Source organism: Mirounga angustirostris, unplaced genomic scaffold, assembly GCF_029215605.1.
Source record: "Mirounga angustirostris isolate CCGP_5_RB_7025 unplaced genomic scaffold, mMirAng1.0.hap1 SCAF_6, whole genome shotgun sequence".
NCBI lineage: Eukaryota > Metazoa > Chordata > Mammalia > Carnivora > Phocidae > Mirounga > Mirounga angustirostris.
Window position 1 is genome coordinate 147,637,800 of NW_026991714.1, and position 25,333 is coordinate 147,663,132.

Consider the following 25,333-nt stretch of genomic DNA (forward strand, 5'->3'; position numbering starts at 1 on the left):
ACAGAGCAACGGGAGCCGGCCAGCGAGGGGCCGCCCCCGGCGCGACGCCTGCGTCCCCCTGCCCCGAGTACGTCGCACCGCCCTGTCGCCTCTCGGCGTGCCCCGCAAAGCGCCCAGGGCCCGCAACCCGGCCGGCAGCAGCCTCACAATCGGGGCCGGGCGCGGGCGTGACGTCACCTCTCCGCGGCCCGCCTCCTGCGCCCGGAAAGAGGCGGCCGCCTATTGGCTGCGCCGCTGGCGGCCTCCGGGCCAATGACAGGGCGGCGAGCGGCGGGGTCCGGCCTTGACGTTGTGCTGCTCGCCGTGGGGTTTATTTGGCTCCGGGGCCACTCGCCGACGCCATTAGGAGCCGCAGCGGCCCAGGCCGACCCCCGACCGCTCTACCCCCTCTCCCTCCGGAGTGCCCCCCGCCCCCGCGCCTGCTCTCCGCCCCCTCTGTCCCTCCCCCCCCGCCCCCCGGTAGCCGGGAGCCGCGCGCGGGCCCGCGGAGACCATGTCCTGACTGAGGGGAGAGGGCGGAGGCGGCAGCAGCGGGGCGGGCGGCGGCACTGAGGGAGGCGGAGAGGGGCCGGGCTCGGCTCGTCGCCGCGGGCTGCTCGGGGAGTCGCCGCCGCCGCCGCCGCCGCCGCCGCCGCCGCCGCCGCCGCCGCCGGGCGCTGAGCATCGGACGGGGAGAAGGAGCAGGAGCTGGAGGAGCTGCCGCCGCCAGGTAACTGGGCCCCGGGAGGGCGCCCCACTGCAGGCCCCTCGCGGCCCCCCCTGCGGCCTGCTCGGCCCCTCGCTCCTTGGAGGCGCCCGGGCCGCCGGGTCTCCGGGGCCGCCCGCCCGCGCCCCGTGGGGCGGTGTCGCGGGCGAGGGGCCCGGTCGGCCGCCGCCGCGCTCGCATCTTGGGCTTTCTCCGTGTGGGGACAGGCCCGGGGCTCTGGGAGGGTGGGTCCGCCGCGCTTGTTTACCGACCATCGAAGAGCCGCGGCTGGACGCGCTGCCTGCCTTGCCACCCCTCTTCCGCCAGATTCCCCCTCCTGCCCCCCAGCTTCTTTTCCTGCCACCTACGGGCGGGTGAGTGGGGCTTCGCTCCTGCTCTGCAATAGGCCGTAATACTTGGTTCCACCTCCACAAGTTGGTGCTGGTCTCCAAACTTGTATTTCGGCCCTTTAGCCGCTTCCTCTCTGCCTCCCAAGGCGGCCTCCGGTTGGTGCCATTTCTTCGAAAATAGAGGTGGGGGGCGACGGGGCTGGGCCGGGGAGGAGGAGTTGGAACTAGGGGAGGATCGTCTGCCCCTCGCTCGCAGTAACAGTCGTTCAGTGCAAGTATCTTGTTATTTTCTCCGCAGTGGTTTGGTATGGGTTATTTCACAGACAAAAGGACTGTAACGAGCACTTGGCGTTGAGCGCAAGGGACAGGCAGTTTGGGATCCCCCTGGAAGTTTGAATCGGCCCATTATCTTTGAGATACACTGGTGTTTGGAAACGCTCTGACTGCGAATTTTGAGTTTCTGTCGATTGAGTCTCCTTTTCCATTAACTCCATAGACTGTCAGGTTAAGGGCCATCCTCTCTATTCTGTATTTCGGTCTCTTTCCTCACGGTATGATTTATGGTATTGTCAATACATTGAACGTACGAGAATATTGTTTTAGGAATACAGCTGAGAAACCCTCAAGTCTTGGAAACCTTATATAACGAGTGGTTCTTCTCCCTGTGGTCTTTTAGTTGACTTTATCACTTGTGCGACCTCAAGGGTACCCCTGTTTTGATCAAACAAGGATGACTCAGTGTACAAATCACACGCCAGGGGAAACCATAAAAATTTTTGATCTTGGTTTGTGCCAAGGGCCTTGGAAAAGTCACATAAACTGTGTTTGTGAAAAATAAAGCTGAATCTCGTCTCCTGGTTATTATTAATTAAATGAGGTAATTCTAAGATATGCATTCACTTAGTCACACTAAAATTTCATGACATTGGTTTTATTGGGCTATTAGGGAAACTAAGAGGACAGTCAGTACTGACACATTTTAATCTTTGGGGAGGATAGTTGAATGTCATGAGGGATTTTTATTTCTGTTGATGTTTCAACACCTTTTATTAATGCTTCAGAATATTGAGACACTCAGAGCGTTGAGACACTCATTTAGTTACTCTTGAAATGTGCCTGGGTTAGTATGATGAACTCCTTCTTGGTTGTGTGTTTGCAACTTATGGCCCCAATCCGCCTCTGTACGCTGATAAGGGTTACGGCATATTATCACACTTAAGGGCTGAGGGTTAAAACAGTTATGGAACTCACGATCCAGTTGTACAGTATTTGAGGTAAATTGCCTACGATGTGTAATTGATATAGTGAGGGCTGTTCAGTGTGCGTTACCCTTACATTTTATAATAAGTGGAAACTTTAAGTGGGAGTTGGAAAAGTAGAGCACTTAGGTTTTTGTTTAACTTGGTTAAATTTTATTATTTGAGCATTGCTGCTGCCTCCTTTCTCCCCCAGTAATAAACTCTTAGGCCTGGGCTTTGAGCACATTTTCTCCCAGTGATATGCAGTCTCATTTGGAGTATTTGTGCTTGCTTGTGCTTTGGGTAAATAATACCTTGAACAATTTAACACTCTCATCCCCTCACAACATAAAAACTTCCAGAGCACTCATTACATGCAAAGTAAGATTTAAGCTTCTTGCTGTGGTGGTGAAGTTTCTTTGTAACCTGGCCCTGATCCACTTCAGTCTTAACTCTTTTTTCTTCCCTTTGTGGATCCTTAGTGCTAGCCAAACTAACTTGTTGGTTGCTGCTGTGAAGTCCCTCCTCTTGGCCTTTCTTTGTGCCTTTTTTTCTGTTTGAAACCCTCTTCCGCAGTATTCATGGGTATTCTCTTTACTTTGGGCCCAGTTGAGTCCTGTCTCTTGAGAAGTCTTTTGGACTACAACCTCAAGGGATTTATTCACTTCTTTTTTTGTGTGGGACTTTTTTTTTTTTTCTTAGCATATGCTAGGCTGGATTTAAATATATCTTTTTATGTTTTTATTCTACTTCCCAATAAGATTTTAAGACCTCTGAGAAATGGGTATGAATTCTTTTTCTGTGAAGACCGTATATTCAGCACTGGAATATGGATACATGATCTGACAAAGTATTTTTGGTTATAGAAGTGTTCTAGGATATGCTGTTTGTAGTCTTCTAAGTTGTGAGGTTTCTGGGATTTTGATGATTTATGAAATAAAATATTTGAAGTTATGTCTGTCTCTTAAATTTTTTTTGTCAGTGTGTTTATTTCTATTATTAGTGTGGTTTTCTTCCTGTAGAGAATGCGCAACGATTTGGTAATGATGATGTACCATTCAAATAAATATAAGTACTGCAGTTCTGTAGTTTACTTCAGATTTGAGTCTCGTGCAGTTACTTGGGTTTGAGTTTGGCACCAGTAACACTAAGGGAGGTCATTCCATGTTTGTATACAGGTAGCATTTAGCATCATGAGAAGGAGAAAATAATCTGTAGTCTGTTTGCATCCTTAACCTCAGATGTTGGCAGTGTGTGTCATTGATCATGAGGTGGATGAGACACAGGAGAATGTGTGATTCACTGTTACCTGTCAACACTGTTGGAAGAAAACACAAACAAGCCGGTCCATAGTATTTTTGTATACCAAGGATAACATGTATAATTATATAGTACATGGGTGGGTGCTGATGTAGTCGGAAAATGTTTCTGTTGTGTGTGTGAGTAGGAGGCTTGGTATTTTATGGATACATAGTCTCTTAGCAGTAAACAGTCTTGGTTTATCCATTGCATGTATGTGGAAACTTGTCCTCTTCTTCCAGTTCATCAAAACATTTCATTTTTTCCTTGTAATTGATTTTTTTTTTAGAAAGTAATTTACATAAAAACTTTTTTAAGCTTCAGAAACATTTTTAGCATAAATCGAAGCTGAAGTTAGTCTGTTAAGAAACTTTGCAAACATATTAAGCATTTTTACTTAGGCTATTTGCATTTGTAAAAGGCACTTCCATGGAGTTGATACCGGTAATTTTACCACTTGAGAAATCTGGATCAGTAAGCATTCTTTGCTTTTTGGGAGGGTGGTATTTTGGTTAAGATGCAGTTTTTGACAAGAGCCATCAGTTTGGGGCCCCTGGGTGGCTCATTCGGTTAAGCGTCTGCCTTCTGCTCAGGTCATGATCCCAGGATCCTGGGATCTAGTCTCACATTGGGCTTCCTGCTCAGCGGGGAGTCTGCTTCTCCCTCTCCCTCTGCCCCCCCGCCCCCCGCTTGTGTACACGTACTCTTTCTCTCTCTCGCTCTCAAATAAATAAAATCTTTAAAAACATTTTTTTTTGAATTTTTGAATTTTAAAATGGATGTTGGTCAGGTAAATTGAATATAAAGTTGATAATTTTTCAGCTGCCTAGTGAATTTAACTTTTCAGTAATGAAAAAACTAATTTCCTTTATTTTTATTGTTCCTATATTGAGGGCAGGCTGTCTCACTCTCTCCTTAATCAACACAGCATAATTTTGGCTTTTCACCATTCGGTAAGTCAAAATTTTATGTGGCTTGAATGCATGTAAATAAAAGAATATTTGCAGGCATAAAGCTTGTGGGAATCAGTTGCATATCTTTCCACTTTTTTTCTTAATTTTAAAGTAACAGTTTCATTGAAGTTTATTTCATATACCATGAAATTCACTTTTTTTTTTTTTTAAGATTTTATTTATTTGAGAGAGAGAAGTGCGTGTGTGAGCTGGGGGGTGGGGGTGAGGGGCAGAAGCAGAGGTAGAAGCAGGCTCCCAGCTGAGCAGGGAACCCCACCTGGGGCTTCATCCCAGGACCCTGGGATCATGACCTGAGCTGAAGGCAGACGCTTAACCAACTGAGCCACCCAGGTGCCCTGAGATTCACCCTTTTAAAAAGAAGTATATAATTCATTGGTTTTTAGTGTATTCACAAAGTTGTGTAGCCATCACCACTCTCCAGAACATTTCATCACCCCAAAAACTGTACCCATCAGCCAGTCATTCCCTCTTTTGCCCCAGTTCCTGGGAACCACTAATCTTTCTGTCTCTATGGTTTTGCATATTCTGTACATTTCATGTAAGTGGAATCAGTCATACAATATGACCTCTTTTATGTCTGGCTTCATTCACTTAGCATAATGTTTTCAAGGTTTATCATGTTGTAACTAACATGTATTGGTACTCTTTTTATGGCTGAATAATTAATATTGTATGGATATACCACATTTTGTTTGTGTTTATCCAAGGGCGTTTAGGTTTTTTCTACATTTTGGCCGTTACGAAGTATGCTGCTATGAATAACTGTGTACAAGTGTCTGGGTGGACATAAGTTTTCATTTCGCTTGGGTATATACCTGGGAATAGAATTGCTGGGTCATATGGTAACTCTGTCAAATTGCAGCAATACACTTTGATTGGGATTCTGAAGGAGGACATCATTTCTGTGATTTTTAACAAAAACACTTCTAAATCCTTTGCTTTTTTGGTCAGGGTGGGTAATATGTTATTATAAATTTTTATTATAAAAACTCGTTTTTTGGTGTTTAGTGAAGCCAAAGTTTGTTTTCACATGGGAACTACAGTAATTTGCAATTTTTGACTAATTTTTTTTTTGAAATGCTATTCATTCAGTAAATACCAGTAGAATATTTCGTTGCTTTTTATTGCCTAAATGATGAGTAAGTGATTGTTGCAGAGCGAACGCTGTTTATAGAGACATAAAGGTGAATTTTCACAGGCAGTCATTGGAAACAAACCATAATTCACAAAACTAAGTACTATGAAGTGGTGAAGAAGTGACTGAATTAGCACAGGTTAGGTATGGGTCAGGAAGGGCTTTACAGAGATGGGAACATTTACGCTGGTCCTTGCAGAAGTAATAGGTTTCTGAAACTGGATAAGATGGGGGTTGGGAAGGGGCAAGCATCCGGTGCAGAAGCAAACCTGTGTGTGAGGTTATGGAGACGTGAAAATTACATGTCCTGTTTAAGGACAACCAGAGGCTTCAGGATAGCTAAAGCATGTGGATGAGGTTGGTAAGGCACTCCTCCTATACAGTCCTTACCTCACTTTCCCCAGAGCTAGTATTGTGGGGCTGGGAATCAGAAAGGTGGAGTGATCCTCTTCAGTATGGATCATCTTCACAGATAGGAAGAGAGAATTCTGTCTCCCCACTCCATCTCTGTCTTTCTTTGTGTGTATGGTGGGATATATGGGGGATATTTATTAAGTTGAAAATCTGAAGGCATTGTTTTTATATAAATTCATCTAGCAGATTAATTTTTGGGCACCTACTGTGTGTTCTGAAGTTGTTTAAGATTTTCAAAAAGTAGATTATATAAAACACTGTTACTGAAATTAAAACATTTAATAATGACCTAGTCACTGTTCAAAAAGCAACCATACTGGATGTTGAGATACCCAGGTGAACAAGACTTATATTTACATTCCTGTATGGAGAGGCAGCCTAGGTGCAAACAAGGAAAAAAACCAGATAGTGGTAAGTGCCATGCAGATAACGCAAGCAGGGTGATTTGGTGGATGTGACTGAGTGGTCAGGGAAAATCTTTCTTTGGAGGTAGTGGTTAAACCTAGATCTCAGTGATGACAGCTGGCCATATGAAAATCTGGGGATAGAGCGTTCAAGGCAGGAGAGATTTCAAATATAAAACTCTTAACATGAGATCGAGCTTGCTGGTAAAAGGGAACAGAATGAACTCCATTTTTATGTAGAGATTTTTAAGAAAGGCTGCTTTTAATTTTATTCTGAGTGGATTGGGAAGCCATTAGAGGATTTTAAATCCTTGTGTTGTGATCTGGTTTACATTTCTTTCTTTCTTTTTTTTTTTTTTTTTAAAGATTTTATTTATTTATTTGAGAGAGAGAATGAGAGACAGAGAGCATGAGAGGGAGGAGGGTCAGAGGGAGAAGCAGACTCCCCGCCGAGCAGGGAGCCCGATGCGGGACTCGATCCCGGGACTCCAGGATCATGACCTGAGCCGAAGGCAGTCGCTTAACCAACTGAGCCACCCAGGCGCCCCTGGTTTACATTTCTAAAGAATCCATCTGGCTTCTATGTAAGGATGGTGGATAGATTAGAAAGCAGTGAGAATAGTGGGGAGGTTTTTCAGTAATCGACAGGAGAGTTGATGGTGCCTGGGACTAGGGGTTCACACCTAGGGGATTCTGGAGGAAGATCAAGATTCTGGGACTTGTTTTGGAGGTGGTGTCAGTGTCAGTGCTTTGTGGTAGCTAGAGACAGTGGCTACAGTCAGCCTGTCTTGTCACCTAATACTCATGTTTTATTCTGGGGAAATGTTTGTGTAATCCTGGAAGGCTCTGGTACACTAATGAGAAAAAACCGGAGTCAGAATTTGGGGTTTACTTCTTAAAGCTTTGTGACCCTGGGCAAGTCATTTTACTTTTCCTGGAGCCCTGGATTCCTTGTCATTAAAATGAATATACTTGTACCTCAGGGAGATTCTAGGGTATCTTAGGGGAGAATACCTGAGGGTTCTTAGGATTAAGGGAAATAATGTAAGTGTTCTGTGGCCTAAAGCTCCATACATAATTTAAGGTGGTGTTATTTCAAGCTGGCAGTTGTTGGTAGTATTAATTATGGGATGTGGATCTTGAAGTTATTGGTTTTAGTACCTACTTAAAGACAGGTGTGGCATTATTAGCGTAATTTTTTTCAATGAAGACCTTTGGGTCTTAATCATTTCGCCAATATCCGAGATTCAGTAAGAGGTGGAGAGGGACTTGAATTTGCGTCTAAGAAGTGCAGTACATTTTCCTGTATATGGGAGAAATAAGTATAAATATCAAGAGATGGAACTGATCTTTCCATAGTAGATTAAAGTAGATTTCACCTTAACACTTTGGTGAAAGGCACTAGTAAATCACTAAAGGAAAATATTGTAGGATAGTCTTGAAGTGCATGTCTGTTTGTGTTTCTGTGGTGGAGCAGATACTTAAAAGACCTGTCAGGAAGGGCCTTTGATACCCTGTTTAGGATTTTTAACTTTAGTAGGATGATCTTGAAAATTTCAGAGCTGCAGAACAGCAACATCAGATTTTTTGTCTTTTCCTTTTTTTTTTTTTTTTTTTAAAGATTTTATTTGCGCGCACATGCACGCGAGAGACAGAAAGAGAGAGAGAAGCAAGCTCCCTGCTGAGCAGGGAGCCCGATGCAGGGCTCCATCCCAGGACCTTGGGATTATGACCTGAGCTGAAGGCAAACGCTTAACTGACTGAGCCACCCAGGCGCCCCTCTTTTCCTTTTTTGACCACTCTGGTAGAGATGTGGAGTAAGAAGGTAGGAAAACCAGTTAGAAAAATAGTTGAGGAAAGAAATGATGAGCTAGGGCTTGGTGATAGGGATGGAAAGAAGGGCTAGTTCTTTTTTTTTTTTTTTTAAGATTTTATTTATTTATTTGACAGAGAGAGATAGCGAGAGCAGGAACACAAGCAGGGGGAGTGGGAGAGGGAGAGAAGCAGGCTTCCTGCCGAGCCAGGAGCCCGATGTGGGACTCGATCCCAGGACTCTGGGATCATGACCTGAGCCGAAGGCAGACACTTAACGACTGAGCCACCCAGGCGCCCAAGAAGGGCTAGTTCTTGAGAAAGGCTTAGGGTATATGAGGCAGATTTATTCTCTGATAAAAGGACTCTTCTATACCTATTTCATGGTTTTTATCAGGATAAAAATAATGTATGTGAAAGTATTTTGTAAATAGTAAGATTTATTGTGTGATGTGGATATATATAAATAACAAATATATATTCTCCCCAGAACTCTTTGAAAATCAGTTGCAGACATGATACCCCTTTATCCTTAAATATTTCAGTGTATATTTCTTTCTTTTTTTTTTTAATTTTTTTTATTTATTTGAGACAGAGAGAACGAGAGAGAGAGAGCACATGAGGGGGGGAGGGTCAGAGGGAGAAGCAGGTTCCTTGCTGAGCAGGGAGCCTGATGCGGGACTCGATCCAGGGACTCCAGGATCATGACCTGAGCCGAAGGCAGTCGCTTAACCAACTGAGCCACCCAGGCGCCCCTCAGTGTATATTTCTTAAAAATCACAGGCTTTCTGCTACATAACCACAATATAATGATCAAAACAGGAAATTAACATTGTATGATATTATGTAATTCTTAATAAGAGTCTACAAATCTTTTTTTTTAAGATGCAGGTTTTATTATTTATGTATTTTTGAGTAATATCTACACCCAACATGGGGCTCGAATTTACAACCCCAAGATCAAGAGTTGCATGCTCTACCAACTGAGCTGGCCAGGTGCCCCAAGATTCTATAAATCTTACTCAAATTTGGCACTTACTCCATTAATGTTCTTTATAAAGGCAAAAGAAAATCTCAGATTATGTGTTGCAGTCTTTTGCCATTTTTTAAAAAAGATTTTGTCAGAGAGTGCGCACAAGCAGGGGGAACTGCAGGCAGAGGGAGAAGCAGGCTCCTTGCGGATGTGGGACAGGACCCTGGGATCATGACCGGAGCCGAAGGCAGACGCTTAACGGACTGAGCCACCCAGGCGCCCCCAAAGGGTGATTTTCTAATCCAGTTACTTTCTGCATTTATTAGTTGGATTTTTACTGTAAGGAGGAGCTTTCTCTTATTTACTTATTTGTGTGTTTATCAGTGTCTGTGTAGACTTACAGATTTTTATTTTAGTCAGTTTTTTAAAATCTTTATTGTCGGGGTGCTGGCTCAGTCTCTTGAGTGTCTGACCCTTGGTTTCAGCTCAGGTCGTGATCTCAGGGTCCTGGGATCAAGCCCCACATCTGGTTGGCTCTGTGCTCAGCGTGGAGTGTGGTTGAGGGATTCTCCTCCCCTCCATGTCCTTCCCGCTCTGCTCCTCCTCCCCTGCTTGTTCTCTCTTTCTCTCCTCTAAAATAAATAAATAAATAAAATCTTAAAAAAATAAAAAAAAAATTTGTCATTGTTTATGGTGATGCTAAAGTTGATTCAGATTTGGTCACTGGGAGCTTTTCATACTAATTTCTGTGTCTTTTTGTTTTTTTAATTTAAGATTTTTGGTGTGACTATATTTCAAATTTGGTTTTATTTTTTAGAACAGCTTTAGGTTCAAACCAAAAGTTACTGTAGCCTTTTTAAAACTATCGTTCTTTGAGAGCTGATTTTTTTTTTTTTTTAAGATTTTATTTATTTATCTGACAGAGAGAGGCACAGCGAGAGAGGGAACACAAGCAGGGGGAGTGGGAGAGGGAGAAGCAGGCCTCCCGCCGAGCAGGGAGCCCGATGTGGGGCTCGATCCCAGGACCCTGGGATCATGACCTGAGCCGAAGGCAGACACCCAACGACTGAGCCACGCAGGCGCCCCTGATTTTTTTTTTTAAAGAAAATGTTTCCTGTGTATTAGTGACTTAAAAAGAAACATTAAGCGGATTTTAAAAAATAGACTTTATTTTTAGAGCGGTATAGGTTCATAGCAAAATTGAGCAGAAAGTATAGAGAATTCTCCTATATCCCTTGCCCCAACACATGCATAGCCTTCCCCAATATCAATCACAACAGAGTGGTACATTTGTTACAGTTGATGAATTATTATCAACCAGACTCCATAGTTTACGTTAAGGTTCACTTTTAGTGTTGTCATTCTATATATGTCAAAACCCATAGAATGTACAAGTATCCACCATTATAGTGTCATACAGCATATTTTCACAACCCTAAAATCCTCTTTGCTCTGCCTGTACATTCTCCCCTCCCCACAACCCCTGGCAACCATTGATCTTTTTACTCTCTCCTTAGTTTTGCTTTTTCTAGAGTATCATGTAGTTGGAATTACACAGTATATAGTGATTTCATATTGGCTTCTTTCACTTAGTAATAGGCATTTAAGGTTCGTCTGTGTCTTTTTATGGCTTGATCCGTCACTTGTTTTTAGTGCTGAATAGTATTTCATCGTACCACAGTTTATCCATTCACCTCAGATCATGTGTCGCACCTACTGAAGGACATCTTGGTTGCTTGCAAGTTTTGGCTGTTACGAATAACATCTGTATGCAGACTTTTGTGTGGACATAAGTTTTCAACTGCTTTGGGTAAATACCAAGGTGCACGGTTGCTGGATTGTATGGTAAGAGCATGTGTAGTTTTGTAAACTGTCAAACACTGTTCCTAAGTGACTACTATTTTGCATTCCCATCAGTAATGAATGAGAAGTCTTGTTGCTCTATGTCCTCTCGAGCATTTGGTGTTATCAGTGTTCTGGATTTTGGTCGTTCTAATAGGTGTGTAATGGTACCTAATTGTTATTTTAATTTGCAATTTCCTCTTGACCTAGGATGTTGAGCATTTTTTCATGTGCTTATTGGCCATCTGTAGATGTTCCTTCATGAGGTTTGTCTGTTTAGATCTTTTGCCCATGTTTTAATTGGATTGCTTGTTATTGTTAAAGTTCAAGAGTTCTTTGTATATTTTGGATAACAGTCCTGTAGCAAATAGGGCTTTTGCAAATATTTTCTCCTGTTTTCTGGCTTATCTTTTCATTCCCTTGACAGTGTGTTTTGCAGAGTGGAAGTTTTTAATTGTAGTAAGAAATACTTCAGAAAGTATTTTTCATGGTATTTTATCTAAAAAGTCATTGCCAGAGCTAAGGTCATCTAGATAACCTTTTATTTTATCTTCTAGGAATTTTATAGTTCTTCATTTTACATTTAGGTCTGTGATCCATTTTGAGTGAATTTTTGTGAAGGATGTGAGGTCTCTGTCTAGAGTAAATTCTTGGCATATGGGTGTCTAGTTGTTCCAGTGCCTTTTTTTTTTTTTTTTTTTTTTAAAGACATCTTTTCTCCATTGTGTTGCCTTTACTCCTTTGTCAAAGATCAGTTGACTATATTTGTAGGTCTCTTTCTGGACTCTGTTCTATCCCATTGACTTGTCTGTTTTGCAAATAACACACTGTCTTGATTATTGTAGCTTTATAGTAAGTTTTGAAGTTAGGAGTATCAGTTCTCAGACTTTGTTTTTTTTTTCCTTCAGTACTTTGTTGGCTATTCTGGAAATTATGGTTCTCCATATAAACTTAGAGTTGCTTTGTTGATACCCACAGAAGAACTTCCTGGCATTTTGATTGGGATTGCATTGAATCTCTTGATGAAGTTGGGAAGAAGTGAGATTTTGACAGTTTTGAGTCTGCCCTTCCATAAACATGGAATAATAATCCATTTCTTTAGTTCCTCTTTGATTTCTTTCATCAGAGTATTACAGTTTTTCTCATATAGGTCTTGTATGTGTTTTGTTAGATTTATACCAAGTATTTCACTTTTGGGGGATGCTGGTGTAAATGGTGATAATGTTTTTAATTTCAAATTCCGTTTGTTCATTGTGTTATATAGGAAAGCAGTTGACTTTGGTATATTATTAACCTTGTATCCTGCAACCTTGTTATAATCACTTATTAGCTCTAGGCGTCATTTTGTTGATTTTTTGGGGTTTTCTATATAGACAGTCCTATCATCTGTCAATAAGGACAGTTTTATTTTTCTTCCCAATTTGTGTACTTTTAAAATGTTCTCCTACAGCATTAGCTAGAATTTCCAATTTGATGTTAAAAGGAATGGGGAGGGGGAACATTTTGCCTTATTACTGATCTTAGTAGAAAAGTTTCTAGTTTTTCACCATTAAATATGATGTTAGCTGTAGGTTTTTTGTATATGCTCTTTACCATGTTGAGGAAGTTCCCCTCTATTTCTAGTTTGCTGAGAGTTTACCCCCCGCTCCATGAATGGTTGTTGGATTTTGTCAAATGCCTTTTCTGCGTGTATTTGTGTGATCTTGTGGTTTTTTTCTTTTTCGGTGTGTTGATATGAAGGATTACCTTAATTGATTTTTTTTTTTTTTTTAAAGATTTTATTTATTTATTTGACAGAGAGAGAGACAGCGAGAGAGGGAACACAAGCAGGGGGAGCAGGAGAGGGAGAAGCAGGCTTCCCACCGAGCAGGGAGCCCGATGCGGGGCTCGATCCCAGGACCCTGGGATCATGACCTGAGCCGAAGGCAGACGCTTAACGACTGAGCCACCCAGGCGCCCCACCTTAATTGATTTTTTGAATATTGAACTAGACTTGCATATCTGGGATAAACCCCACTTGCTTGTGGTGTATAATTCTTTCTATACATTGTTGGATTTGATTTGCCAATATTTTCTTGAGGACTTTTGCATCTTTGTTCATGAGAGACATTGAAAAGACAGGTTTTTATCACTTTTTAACTTTTAGTTTTCTGAAGTTTGTGTGATATTCACCTGTGCAAGTTTAAGATGAAATAAACTTTGGTTCATATTTTGATAGATTTTCTCTATTTTATGAACTGTACCTACAAGTTGTAGAAAGAAGCTGTATTTGTAAGTTTTCCAAATGTTTTAACATTGCTTCTCAAACACAAATGTTTTATTTATTATTAGACTCAAAAGTCATAAAATTATTCTGTAAAATTACTACAGAAGTTTGAAAATGCTTACTGTCAATTTTTCTACAGACTGGTAAACAGTTTGTAGACTATCACAGGCTCCTGGACCATGGTTTGAGTAGCAGTCTGAATATTATACAGTGTACTGCTTCTTGCTCCTTTTCTTTTCTTTTTAAGATTTTATTATTTCAGAGAAGAGAGCACGCGCGTGGGGGGCGGGGGCAGAGGGAGAGAGAGAATCTTAAGCAGATTCCATGCTGAGTGCAGAGACCGACGTGAGGCTCCTTCCCAGGACGCTGAGATCACAGCCTGAGCTGAAACCAAGAGTCCACTGCTTAACTGACTGCGCCACCCAGGAGCTCCTCCTGCTCTTTTTCTAATAGTCTGAGCCTTAATTCTCAGTCTTGAACAGCATTTTTACTTTCCTGATAGATTTTAAAATTTTTCATTATGAAAAGCTTCCAGCACACATACACACATATATATATATAGACTAGAAAAATGAATTCTCACATATCTGTCACCCATATACTAACACATGGCCAGTCTTGTTTCATTTATGTTCCTCTTCCTCCCAATGGAGTATTTTAAAGCAAATTCTAGACATTTTACAGCACTGTAAATATTTCCAGTAAGAGAAAAGGACTCTTTTTTTTTTTTTTTTTAAGAAAGGGAGGGGGCGTGAGAGGCAGACAAGAGACAGAGAGGGAACCTTAAGCAGGCTCCATGCCCAGTGCTGAGCCTGATCTCGATCTCACAAACCTGAGATTTTGACCTGATCCGAATTCAGGAGTTGGACACTTAAACTAACTGAGCCACTCATCTGCCCTGGAAAGGACTTTTTTTTTTTTTTTAAAGATTTTATTTATTTGAGAGAGGCAGAGAGAGAAAGCATGAGAAGGGGGAGGGTCAGAGAGAGAAGCAGAGTGGGGAGCCCGATGTGGGACTTGATCCTGGGACTCCAGGATCATGACCTGAGCTGAAGGCAAGATGGTTAACCAACTGGGCCACCCAGGCGCCCTGAAAAGAACTTTTTTTTTTTTTTAAAGATTTATTTATTTATTTATTTGACAGAGAGAGAGCACAAGTAGGCAGAGTGTCAGGCAGAGGGAAAGGGAGAAGCAGGCTCTCTGCTGAGCAGGGAGCCCGATGCGGGGCTTGATCCCAGGACCCTGGGATCATGACCTGAGCCGAAGGCAGCTGCTTAACCAACTGAGCCACCCAGGCGCCCCCTGAAAAGGACTTTTGTAAGAGCATAGGTACCATGCTGTTAATCACACCTTAAAATTTTTAATAATTTCTTAATAACAAATCAGCGTTCAAGTTAATTTTTAACATGTATTTAAATTTTAATACACAACCCCACACATAGGAGTTTGCTGATTGCATCTCCATGGAATCAGTTCTATCTCCTATAATCCTGTAAACCAGTAATTAGATCTGGAAGCTTGATCTTATTCAGGTTTGATAACTATTATTATTTGGCACAAGTAATTCATAGGTGGTATGGTATATGAATGTTTGATAGCTTTATTTTAAGAATAAGTTTTTGATACTGCTTACATCTATTAAGTGATCATTAACTTAATATTAGTATGTATTTTAAAAATTGGGCTTGCCTACCAGAACTTAATAACAAATGGAGCAGGGAAAAGTTAAGAAAATGCTTCATTATTTCTGGAAATAGAGTATTTGCAAAATTCAGTAAACAAGATTTGAAAGTGAGTCTTTACATAGAAGAATATTGAGACTCTTTGATAATTACAGTTTAGTATGTGGGATGGAGATTCTCGAGATTATCTTAATTCTTTTTTTTTTTTTTAACAGGTGAGTTAAGGCTCTAGGATAAAATTGACTTACTCGCTATCTTACAGTCTTTGCTTTCCTTTAAAAAAGGGACACGTATGTATAGGCGTTGCAGTTCATACACATCTGTCATTTGGGGAGATCCTCCGTTTTTCGGTTGTCTAAATGAAAATGGAAGCCTTTTCTATAATTTTAATCGACATACTGTGATTTCTTTAGTAATCTGGATTAGTGTATTATTTTAAGGGAAGTCGGGCTGTTTTTTTGTTTTTTTAAGGTTTATTTATTAGAGAGAGAGCACTAGCGGGAAGGGCAGGGACAGTGAGAGAGAATCTCAAGCAGACTGTGGGGCTTGATCCCACGACCCCGAGATCATGACCCGAGCCCAAAACAAGAGTCAGGATGCTCAACTGTGCCACCCAGATGCCCCCAGGCTGGCTTTAATAATATTTTCTTTCTCAGGGATTAAATAAAATAAAAATAAAATAAAATAACAAAATAAAAACACAAAATAAAAAATAAATAAGAAAATAAACCCAAAAAATCCCTTAAGGTATTTTATAGTAGAGAACCATGGTGAATATTCCCAGGTGGTTTTTTTTTTTTTTTACTCGATTTTAGATGCTAAATTTAGTATATCTTTTTTTTTTTTAATTTTATTTATTTATTTGACAGAGACACAGTGAGAGAGGGAACACAGGCAGGGGGAGTGGGAGAGGGAGAAGCAGGCTTCCCACAGAGCAGGGAGCCCAACATGGGGCTCAATCCCAGGACCCTGGGATCATGACCTGAGCCGAAGGCAGAGGCTTAACGACTGAGCCAGGCAGGCGCCCCAGTATATCTTGTTTTATAAGTAACTTTTTTTTTTTTTTTTAAAGAGAGGGAGGTGGGGAGAGAGAAGGGAGAGAGAGAGAGTCCCAAGCAGGGCTCAGTCTCACGACCCTGAGATCATGACCTAGCCAAAATCAAGAGGCAGACGCTTAACTGACTGAGCCACCCAGGTGCCCCTTACAAATAATTTTGCTTATTGCTCAACTTTTTAAAGATTTTGTAGTAGTTCTCAGTCTAGATATGCTGTGGGAATATTCTCTGTAATTTTATTTATTTATTTAAAAGATTTTATTTATTTGAGAGAGAGAAAGCAAGAAAGAGAGAGCACACAAGCAGAGGTAGAGGCAGAGGGAGAAGCCGACTCCCCGCTGAGCAGGGAGCCTGATGCGGAACTCGATCCAGGACCCTAGGATTGTGACCTGAGCCGAAGGCAGACGCTTAACCACTGAGCCACCCAGACGCCCAATTCTGTGTAATTTTAAAAAGCAAAAATTGGAGCAAAATGTGTGTTAAATAAGTTTTTCTAAGTTTTCTCATTTAAACATAATCTGTCATAGTCATCCTAGGAAGGGACTGCTTAGTGAGAAACTCATTGCCATTCATTAATAGTCCAGATTCTGGATAATTGGAATAAGTGACTATGGGCTGCAGTATAAATGTGTATTTATTATGTAATGTGTATAGTACCAACTTTGGAGCCAGAATCCCTTGCTGTGCCACTTAGTAGCTTTGTGACTTTGGGCAAGTTTCTCAACTTCTCTGTTCCTGTTTCCAGTCTTTAAAATTGGAGACAATACTAGTACCTGTTTCATAGGGTTCTGAGGATTAAAGTAGTTAATGTATATGCACAGTGCTTAGAACATGTGTAGCATGCTGTAAATGCTTAAGTTTTAGCTGTTTTCTTAGTTGGACAAGGCTGATCCCGACAAAATTGTGAGGAAGACAGAGTTGACTTAGACGTTCATCCACCTCTAATGATTGGGTAAGCAGTGCCGTTAGCCTTCTGCTGTCTTTGGCATTCCTTCCCAGGTTGCCCTTTGCTAAACCTTTGCCTACCTGTTCTCCTTGTCCCTGCAATGTAAACCTAAATTACAAAATCCCCATCCTATTTTCCTGTTAGTCATTACACTAGGAATCATGAGAAAAATGATTGAGTTGAATGACTTTACATTATTAATAAATAACATTCGTGAATAACTTGGGTTTATAAAATGTTTTTTTTCTTTTTAAGATGTCATTTTTAAGTAATCTCTACACCTACCGTGGGGCTTGAACTCACAACCCTGAGATCAAGAGTCACATGCTCTACCGACTGAGTCAGCCAAGCACCCCATATAAATAAGTGTTTTAATTAAAATAACTTTAGTGGATTGGAAGTTAGGGAAAATAACAAATTTGAGCAAAGTTGAAGTATTGGGAAAAATATATGGTAGCTCTGAGTTGGTTTGGCCTTGGAATATTTCATCCATTTGGTTCCCTCTGCTTTTCACATCCCTCCCCTCTCTCTCTTTCTTTCAAAGATTTTATTTTTTTATTTTTATTTTTTTTTAAGATTTTATTTATTTGACAGAGAGAGAGAGAGACAGCGAGAGAGGGAACACAAGCAGGGAGAGTGGGAGAGGGAGAAGCAGGGTTCTCGCTGAGTGGGAAGCCTGATATGGAGCTCGATCCCAGGACCCTGGGATCATGGCCCGAGCGGAAGGCAAATACTTAACGACTGAGCCACCCAGGCGCCCCTCAAAGATTTTATTTATCAGAGAGAGAGAGAGCACTAACAGGAGGGAGGGGCAGAGGGAGAGAGAGAAGCATACTCCCCGCTGAGCAGGGAGCCCAAGATGGGCTTGGTCCCAGGACCCTGGGATCATGACCTTAGCATGACATGAGCCGAAGACAGACGCTTAACCAACTGAGCCACCCAGGCGCCCCTATCTTTTTCTTTCTTTTATATCAGAACTCACTGATTATCTAAAAGTTCCAAGTTTGTACCCCTCCTTTCTCGAAATATCACACAAAAAGCATCCATAGTGTTTGGCAAAAAGATGGCCTTTAGTGGGCTTAGGTATAGTAATGACTCTTGGTTTCTATGGATACTTTGTTAATTGGGATTGATGTGTTTAGTATGAACAGAGAATAGATAGGATAGTGAAAGAAATCAAATTCTGAATGAGGTAGCATCTTTGTAGTTCTTGCAAATGTTATTTTTAAAATGCTGGATTGATAATGCAGTCTTGGAGCTCACCCACTTCCATTCATGTTTAAGAAAATCATTGTCATGTTTCATCTCATTAGATGCCCTGAGCATTGTAGACCTTTGGTAACTTCTGTGGGTTGTTAGGTTACATTCGTTTTGTTTGGGATTATAATAGGGTGTGCATGATTGACTTGTGAAGTCTCTGAAACTGTCCAAATGAACCATGCTGAAACGGGTAGTATGGTAGTTCAAGATATGTGCGTGTATATATGTACGTACGTATATATATGTATGTGTATATGTGTAGGAACTGAAGAATATAGAGGAAGTAGGCAAGATTACAGATAAAGCCCTAGTGCATATTTAAAGAGGTAGAATTCCGGGCGCCTGGGTGGCTCAGTCGGTTAAGCGACTGCCTTCGGCTCAGGTCATGATCCTGGAGTCCCGGGATCGAGTCCCGCATCGGGCTCCCTGCTCGGCGGGGAGCCTGCTTCTCCCTCTGACCCTCTTCCCTCTCGTGCTCTCTGTCTCTCATTCTCTCTCTCTCAAATAAATAAATAAAATCTTTAAAAAAAAAAAAAGCGGGGCGCCTGGGTGGCTCAGTTGGTTGGGCGACTGCCTTCAGCTCAGGTCATGATCCTGGAGTCCCGGGATTGAGTCCCGCATTGGGCTCCCTGCTCGGCAGGGAGTCTGCTTCTCCCTCTGACCCTCCCCCCTCTCATGTGCTCTCTCTCATTCTCTCTCTCTCAAATAAATAAATAAAATCTTTAAAAAAAAAAGGTAGAATTCCTCTTGAAAAGAGTAGAGAGTATGGGGTGCTTGGGTGGCTTAGTTGGTTAAGCGACTGCCTTTGGCTGAGGTCATGATCTCAGGGTCCTGGGATCGAACTCCACGCCGGGCTCCCTGCTCAGTGGAGAGTCTGCTTCTCCTGCTGCACCTCCACCCTGCTTGTGTGCGCGCTCTCTCTCTCTCAAGTAAATAAATCTTTTTTTTTTTTAAAGATTTTATTTATTTATTTGTGAGAGAGAGAATGAGAGACAGCACATGAGAGTGGGGAGGGTCAGAGGGAGAAGCAGACTCCCCGCCGAGCAGGGAGCCCGATGCGGGACTTGATCCTGGGACTCCAGGATCATGACCTGAGCCGAAGGCAGTCGCCCAACCAACTGAGCCACCCAGGCGCCCCTCAAGTAAATAAATCTTAAAAAAAAAAAAAAAAAAGTAGATTAAAAGAGCATTACTATTGTTTTGTGCAAGAGTTTTGACATATTGTAAATTTTTTTTTTTTAAAGATTTTATTTATTTGTCAGAGAGCTAGAGCGAGTACAAGCAGGGGAAGCTGCAGGCAGACAGGGAAGCAGGCTCCCTGCTGAGCAGGAAGCCCGATGAGGGACTCAATCCCAGGACTGTGGGATCATGACCTGAGCTGAAGGCAGGTGCTCAACTGACTGAGCTACCCAGGTGTCCTGACATAGGGTAAATTTTTGTGTCTATAGCTCTAATGAGTGGATTGCTAAGTAGTTTGAAAGAAAAACTGTTAGAATTGTAGCTTTCATTACAGTTCCTGATTCTGCAGTGTTCACATATTAAAATGTAAATTTCATATTCTTTGTTATATTTCAGGGACTTAGGTTTGGTTGGAATGAGGTTAGATGTACTAGGTGTATGGGTAATGGGCTCAGTTAATCAGGCACAGTGCTAGTAAGACCATGGTCACCATGGCAGGTGTTAATTTAATTTTGTTATTTTAACTGAATTTACTTTGTCCAGCTTGCCCACAAATTATTGGGAAGGGACCTTAGCAAGTATGTTTAATAAAGTAAATTACATCGATAATTATGATCTCTCTGTAGGAGGAAGGGCAGCACATTTTTGAGATCTGCTTCCCTTTTTTTTTTTTTTTTGAGATTTTATTTATTTGACACAAAGAGCACAAGCAGGGGGAGCAGCAGAAGGAGAGGGGGAAGCAGGGAGCCTGACACGGGCTTGATCCCAGGACCCTGGGATCATGACCTGAGTCAAAAGCTGACGCTTAACTGACTGAGCCACCCAGGCACCCCTTGAGATCTGATTCTTGATTACTTTTTACAAAATTTCACATAGATTTAGTACTTTCAGAGGGTATTTAATGATCGTAAAAGTTTTTGTGACCTTTACAGGACACAAATGACTTATATCCTTTACATTGCAGGACATGAACAATTAACCAGCTCATGAGTGCCTGTGGTTTGGCACCTAGTTGTTAGTGGTGGACATTGTCTACTGAGGTCTTGCCACAGGAGTGGATCCCATCCTCTAAAATTTCTTTTTGCCTGAGATTGCTTTAAGCTCCACTCGTGTCTTTTTTCAGTACGCTCAATGTGGTTTGTTCTGTGGATTTTACTAAACATAGGGCTGGTCCACATTCCATGCCACTTGATGCCCTGAGCCACAGTTTTTTTTTTTTTTTTTTTTTTTTTTTTTAATTATTTGAGAGAGAGAATGTGTGCATGCGCACTGAGCAAGCACGGGGGTGGGGAGGGGCAGAGGGAGAGAGAGAGTAACAAGCAGACTCCATGCTGCTCGTGGAACCTGATGTGGTGCTTGATCCCACGACCCTGAGATCATGACCTGAGCCCAAACCAAGAGTCTGCCCCTTAACAGACTGCGCTGCCCAGGTGCCCCTGAGCCGCAGTTTTCGCTGTGTCTCTGTCAAATAAATAAAATCTTAAAAAAACCCAAAAAACAAAAGACGCAGTTTTCGAAAGCTTGGCTACCTGATTGAAAACTGAGAATACAGGAAACACACACACACGCAAATCAGTATTCTGGAAACTAGCCCCAGGAGGAAATACAGTTAGTGCCAAATGCCGGTAGAAGTGTGATGGTTTAGAGTGTACTTGAAGTGGTTTGGAAAAAACTCATGAGAGATGAGACTTGACCTGAGCTTTAAAGAAGGGATGGGATTTGCCACAAGTTGAGCATGTGTATCTGTTATGCTTGTGTTTGTAAAGGTAGTTCCTATCATTTGGGCCGGGTGGGGCTGGTACGTGCATGAGGCTGGGGTATGTGTGCGGTGTTTGAGAGTGAATCCGTGAGGTGGGTGTTGTGTGCGACTACTGGAAGGAGTTGGGAGTTCATTCAGTTGCAGAATTGCTTCGGAAAGAGTGCCTTGCTATTAGGAGGATTTTTCTGGTAACAGTAAGCTGGGTGGATTTAGAAAGGGAAGGCGCTTAGAAGGCTATTAGAGTAGTTCTGACCTGAACTGAGAAGGGTTGATGGCAGTGGGAAATGGGAAGAAAGGAACTGATTGGACAGAAACCATCAGAGAGACTCTGGTGGGGGGAAAGGCAAAATTCAAGAGGATTCTGCGTTTCTGTGCTGGGTGCAGAGGTCCTCATGGTGTCCTTAATGGATACAGGAGAAGTCAGGGTTAAGAGTTTGCTGTGAGAGGAAGAGAAGAGGTTTAATGTAGGATGTGATAAGGTATTGGAGTCCTGAAATGAGGTCAGATTTATGGATAGAGGGTTCACTGTACCATCAATCTTCAGGATCTCACTCAAGGCCAGTTGTTTTTTCTATTGACTGTTGTGAGAAAGGACAGTGATATAGAAAGATGTGGAGGAGAAAAGAGGGGAATGACTGTGGGATTTTTGGCTTAAGAGTTAAGTAGTACTTTTTATATATCAATATTATAGTTCAGAATTACCATGTGTACTGTAACAGAACCTGAAAATTCAGCATGCTTGGAATAACCTAATTTTAACTTTCATCTGTGTTCCGCTAAGATGCTTTCTGAGCACTTATAAATTTCCATAGATTTAGGTTAATATTTATATCAAAAATTTATATTAATGAGTTAATATATTATTGAATACAGACTCATATTTAATAAAGCTAATACAAAACCTTAAGGACTGCTATTAGTCCTTTGTTTGGGTGACTTAACCATTTGAAACTAATTGGCAAATGGGCTTCTCTGTTTCTTTCTTTCCTTTTTTTTTTTTTTTGAAGATTTATTTATTTGAGTGAGAGAGCGTGCACAGCAGGAGGAGGGGGAGAGGGAGAAGCAGACTCCCCATTGAGCAGGGAAGCCTGATCTGGGGCTCTGTCCCAGGACCCTGAGATCACATCCTGAGCCATCGGAGACGCAACCAGCTGAGCCACCCAGGCACCCTGCTTCTCTCTTTCTTAAGGAGTTTTTACATGATGAGGATTATTTCACGTCTCCAGTTTTTTTTTTCATAGGGTTTTAGTAGGTGGTTGGGACAAGTTGTAGAGTAGCTACAATTTTGAGGAATTGCCTTTAAATGAGGTCTATTTCTTCTACAGTGTTTAGTAATGCTTCACAAATATGGTCTAATTAATTCATTATTAAGCATGACAGTATAAAAAATGTTCAGTTGCTAGCCTCTGTTTTCCCCTGATCATTAATCCATATACCATAATACTTGGGTTTTTATTATTATTTCAAGTGGGAAGTATATAATCAAAAGCATTGATCAGTTTAGGACTGCTTGATATACTTGGAGATATTATTCAGTCTGTCTACAGGTAGAGCTTGATGCACAAATGGATTCATGGATTCTTTGGTCCACAGGATGGGAATTGCTGGTATTGCATTCGAACCAAGGAATATTTGTTTGAAGAGTAGAAGTTGTGTCTGGTTCTCCTTAAAGAGGGTCCAGATTGTGCAGATTTTATTTTTCCTTTTTATTGTACCAGTTAATTGAAGTATGATTCATTGGATAGAATTTAGAAGTCTGTTGCATGTAAAATTAGACTTGTAAATTAAATTACTTGGGTATATGACAATATGTTAACTTAAGAGATACTTAGTAACAGTTTTATTTTCTTGTATAATATTAATTCTCAGAGCTGGTTGCTATTAAAAATTTTATGTTTTGGGGGGGATTTTTGACATCTGGAAGAAAACGTGTACTTAGTGTTAATTTCATCTCAATAATGCAAAATCATATAGTTGAGCCAAAGTTATCTTTACTCTTCCATTCCATTTACTGATTACAGCAGGTACAAATGGCTCTCTCCGATAATCCTCCCCAGTGAGTTTTAGTTTTCAGTTACTAAAAAACGGTATTTCTACAGTCTCAATTTCCCATAGAGTTGATACCGTATGCATCATTATTTAATATAATGCACTTGCCTTAAAACTTTGGAGCATGGTTTTGGTATTGCTTAGTTACCTGGATTTTTAAAGAGGGAGGCTATTTACCAGGCATATACGACAATGACTATTTTTTTTTATGGTAGTGGGTTTTTTTTTTTTTTTTGGTCAGACGTGGACATTTAAACTTGTGCTGGCACATTAGTTCCGTGAAGATTAGCTAAGATAATGTAAGGTCACAAGCTGTTTAGTTGAGCCTGTAAACATAATCAAAGTAAGACTTACTGAAGCGAGCATGAAGTTTTGAATGTGAATATTTTAAATGAAATACTGAAATTACTTATAGTAGCCCTGGATATATATTAATTACGTCATTTGTTCTTGTCATAAGTTTCTACTTGATCATGTTATTTTCCAATAGCACAAGCAACTTATTTATATTTCATTCCTGAGAAACTAAAGGAAGAAACTGCCTAATGAATATGAAAATTGCCATTAAATTAGAGTGTCCATTTTATGGATGCTTATATGATTATAGTTTCTTGCTCTTCAACACATTTTTGGACTGGTGTTAGAGTGTGTAATCCGTGTGTACAAACTAAATTTCAAAATCTAAGCAGTATGAATATAAATTAAGATGGGTTAGGGAAAAAACATAGTTGCTGAAGGAGAAAAAGACTTCAGGCTAAATACAAGCCATATTTATTTTTTGCTTTTTCTGCTTACTTGGTTTACACCACCTTTTTCTCTTCAGTAATAACAAGTAATAAGGGTAGGAACTGACTTAACACTAAGTTAATACTAACGATGCCATTAGTGCATATACACACGTTTAAGGCTTTAGAGAAAAATGTCTTTCCCGTCCTGACCAGCTCAGTCAGTTAGCTAATTTTATTGTTAAGTAAATTTAATTTATTAAAGTGCTAAATACAGTAGTCCATTATTAAAAGAAACGAGTAGGATTAAAATAAAGGCTTTTTAAAAAAATAAATACTTCTGGATAAAGTTAGCAGGCTTCCATTGAAACTCAGTTTTGGTTTCCTTTACAGGACTAGCTATTCTCAGTCAGAACCACTTAGCACGCTTTGCCCGTAGCGTCTACTGAGGAACTCAGAATCTGAGCCAGCATGAAGACTGAATCTTGTCTTTGGTCTGATTTATAAACCATACTTTTATTCTAACCATGTGCAAGGTGGAGGTTATAGCATGGAAACTAAAACCTTAGTAAGTGTGATTTTTATTTTGGCTAATAAATTATAGCCTTTCTTGTAGTGAATTTGTCCTCTTAACGGAGTTCACAGTATAAATGGAGTAAGGACTTGGCAAACAGGGACACAATAATACACATACAAAGCCAAAGATTGAGCTTTTCAGGTCAGGAAAAATCTCTGAGAAGGGGAGGCAAAGGCTTCTGTTACTCTGCCTAGGATTTTTCACTTTTCTGGTTAAAAATAGGTGGCAGGATGATAAGTTGAGAAGGGATATAAGAAAATGGCTTTAGTGGCAGCCATTAAAAAAAGTAATTATTAAATTTGCTGTGGAAGTTACTTCATAAATTAGTTGGCATTAAATCATGAAGTATTCATTTTAGTGTAGTGTTAGTAATAAGCCCAGTGTAGAATCCTAGGAACCTTTTTAAATATTGAATATGTGTTTAGTATGAATTGAATTTTGAGTATGTTTTAAATATTGAATATTTTTTGTATAAGTATGAATATTCAAAATTATATTGGCATGAATATGCTAGTAGTTATCTTAGGGATGTTCCGGCGATTTTATTGTCCCAGTAGGTGATGTACAGTTTTTATTTTTTTTGTGCTCCAGACAGAATTAGATTTTGAAGGTGTAGGCTATCAAGGAACTTAATCTGTATTTCAGTGTTATTTTCTGATTGTAAGGATTACTCTTCAGCATTTTTCTTTTCTGCCTGTGCTTACTAAGA

General features: G+C 40.9%; 1 protein-coding gene across 3 annotated transcripts in view; it reads left to right on the forward strand.

Moving 5' to 3' along the window:
• Positions 1 to 313: 313 nt before the first annotated feature.
• ZRANB1 (zinc finger RANBP2-type containing 1) overlaps positions 314 to 25,333 on the forward strand; it is a 63,631-nt gene continuing 38,611 nt past the window's right edge. The window contains exons 1-2 of one of the 3 annotated variants that reach the window (XM_064595421.1): positions 314 to 709; positions 24,441 to 24,615. In XM_064595421.1, coding sequence (XP_064451491.1) covers positions 24,575 to 24,615 — 41 coding nt within the window. In that variant the 5' untranslated portion in view covers positions 314 to 709; positions 24,441 to 24,574. The remainder of the gene's footprint in view (positions 710 to 24,440; positions 24,616 to 25,333) is intronic. The other 2 variants (XM_045879034.3, XM_064595424.1) reach the window with 2 other exon arrangements.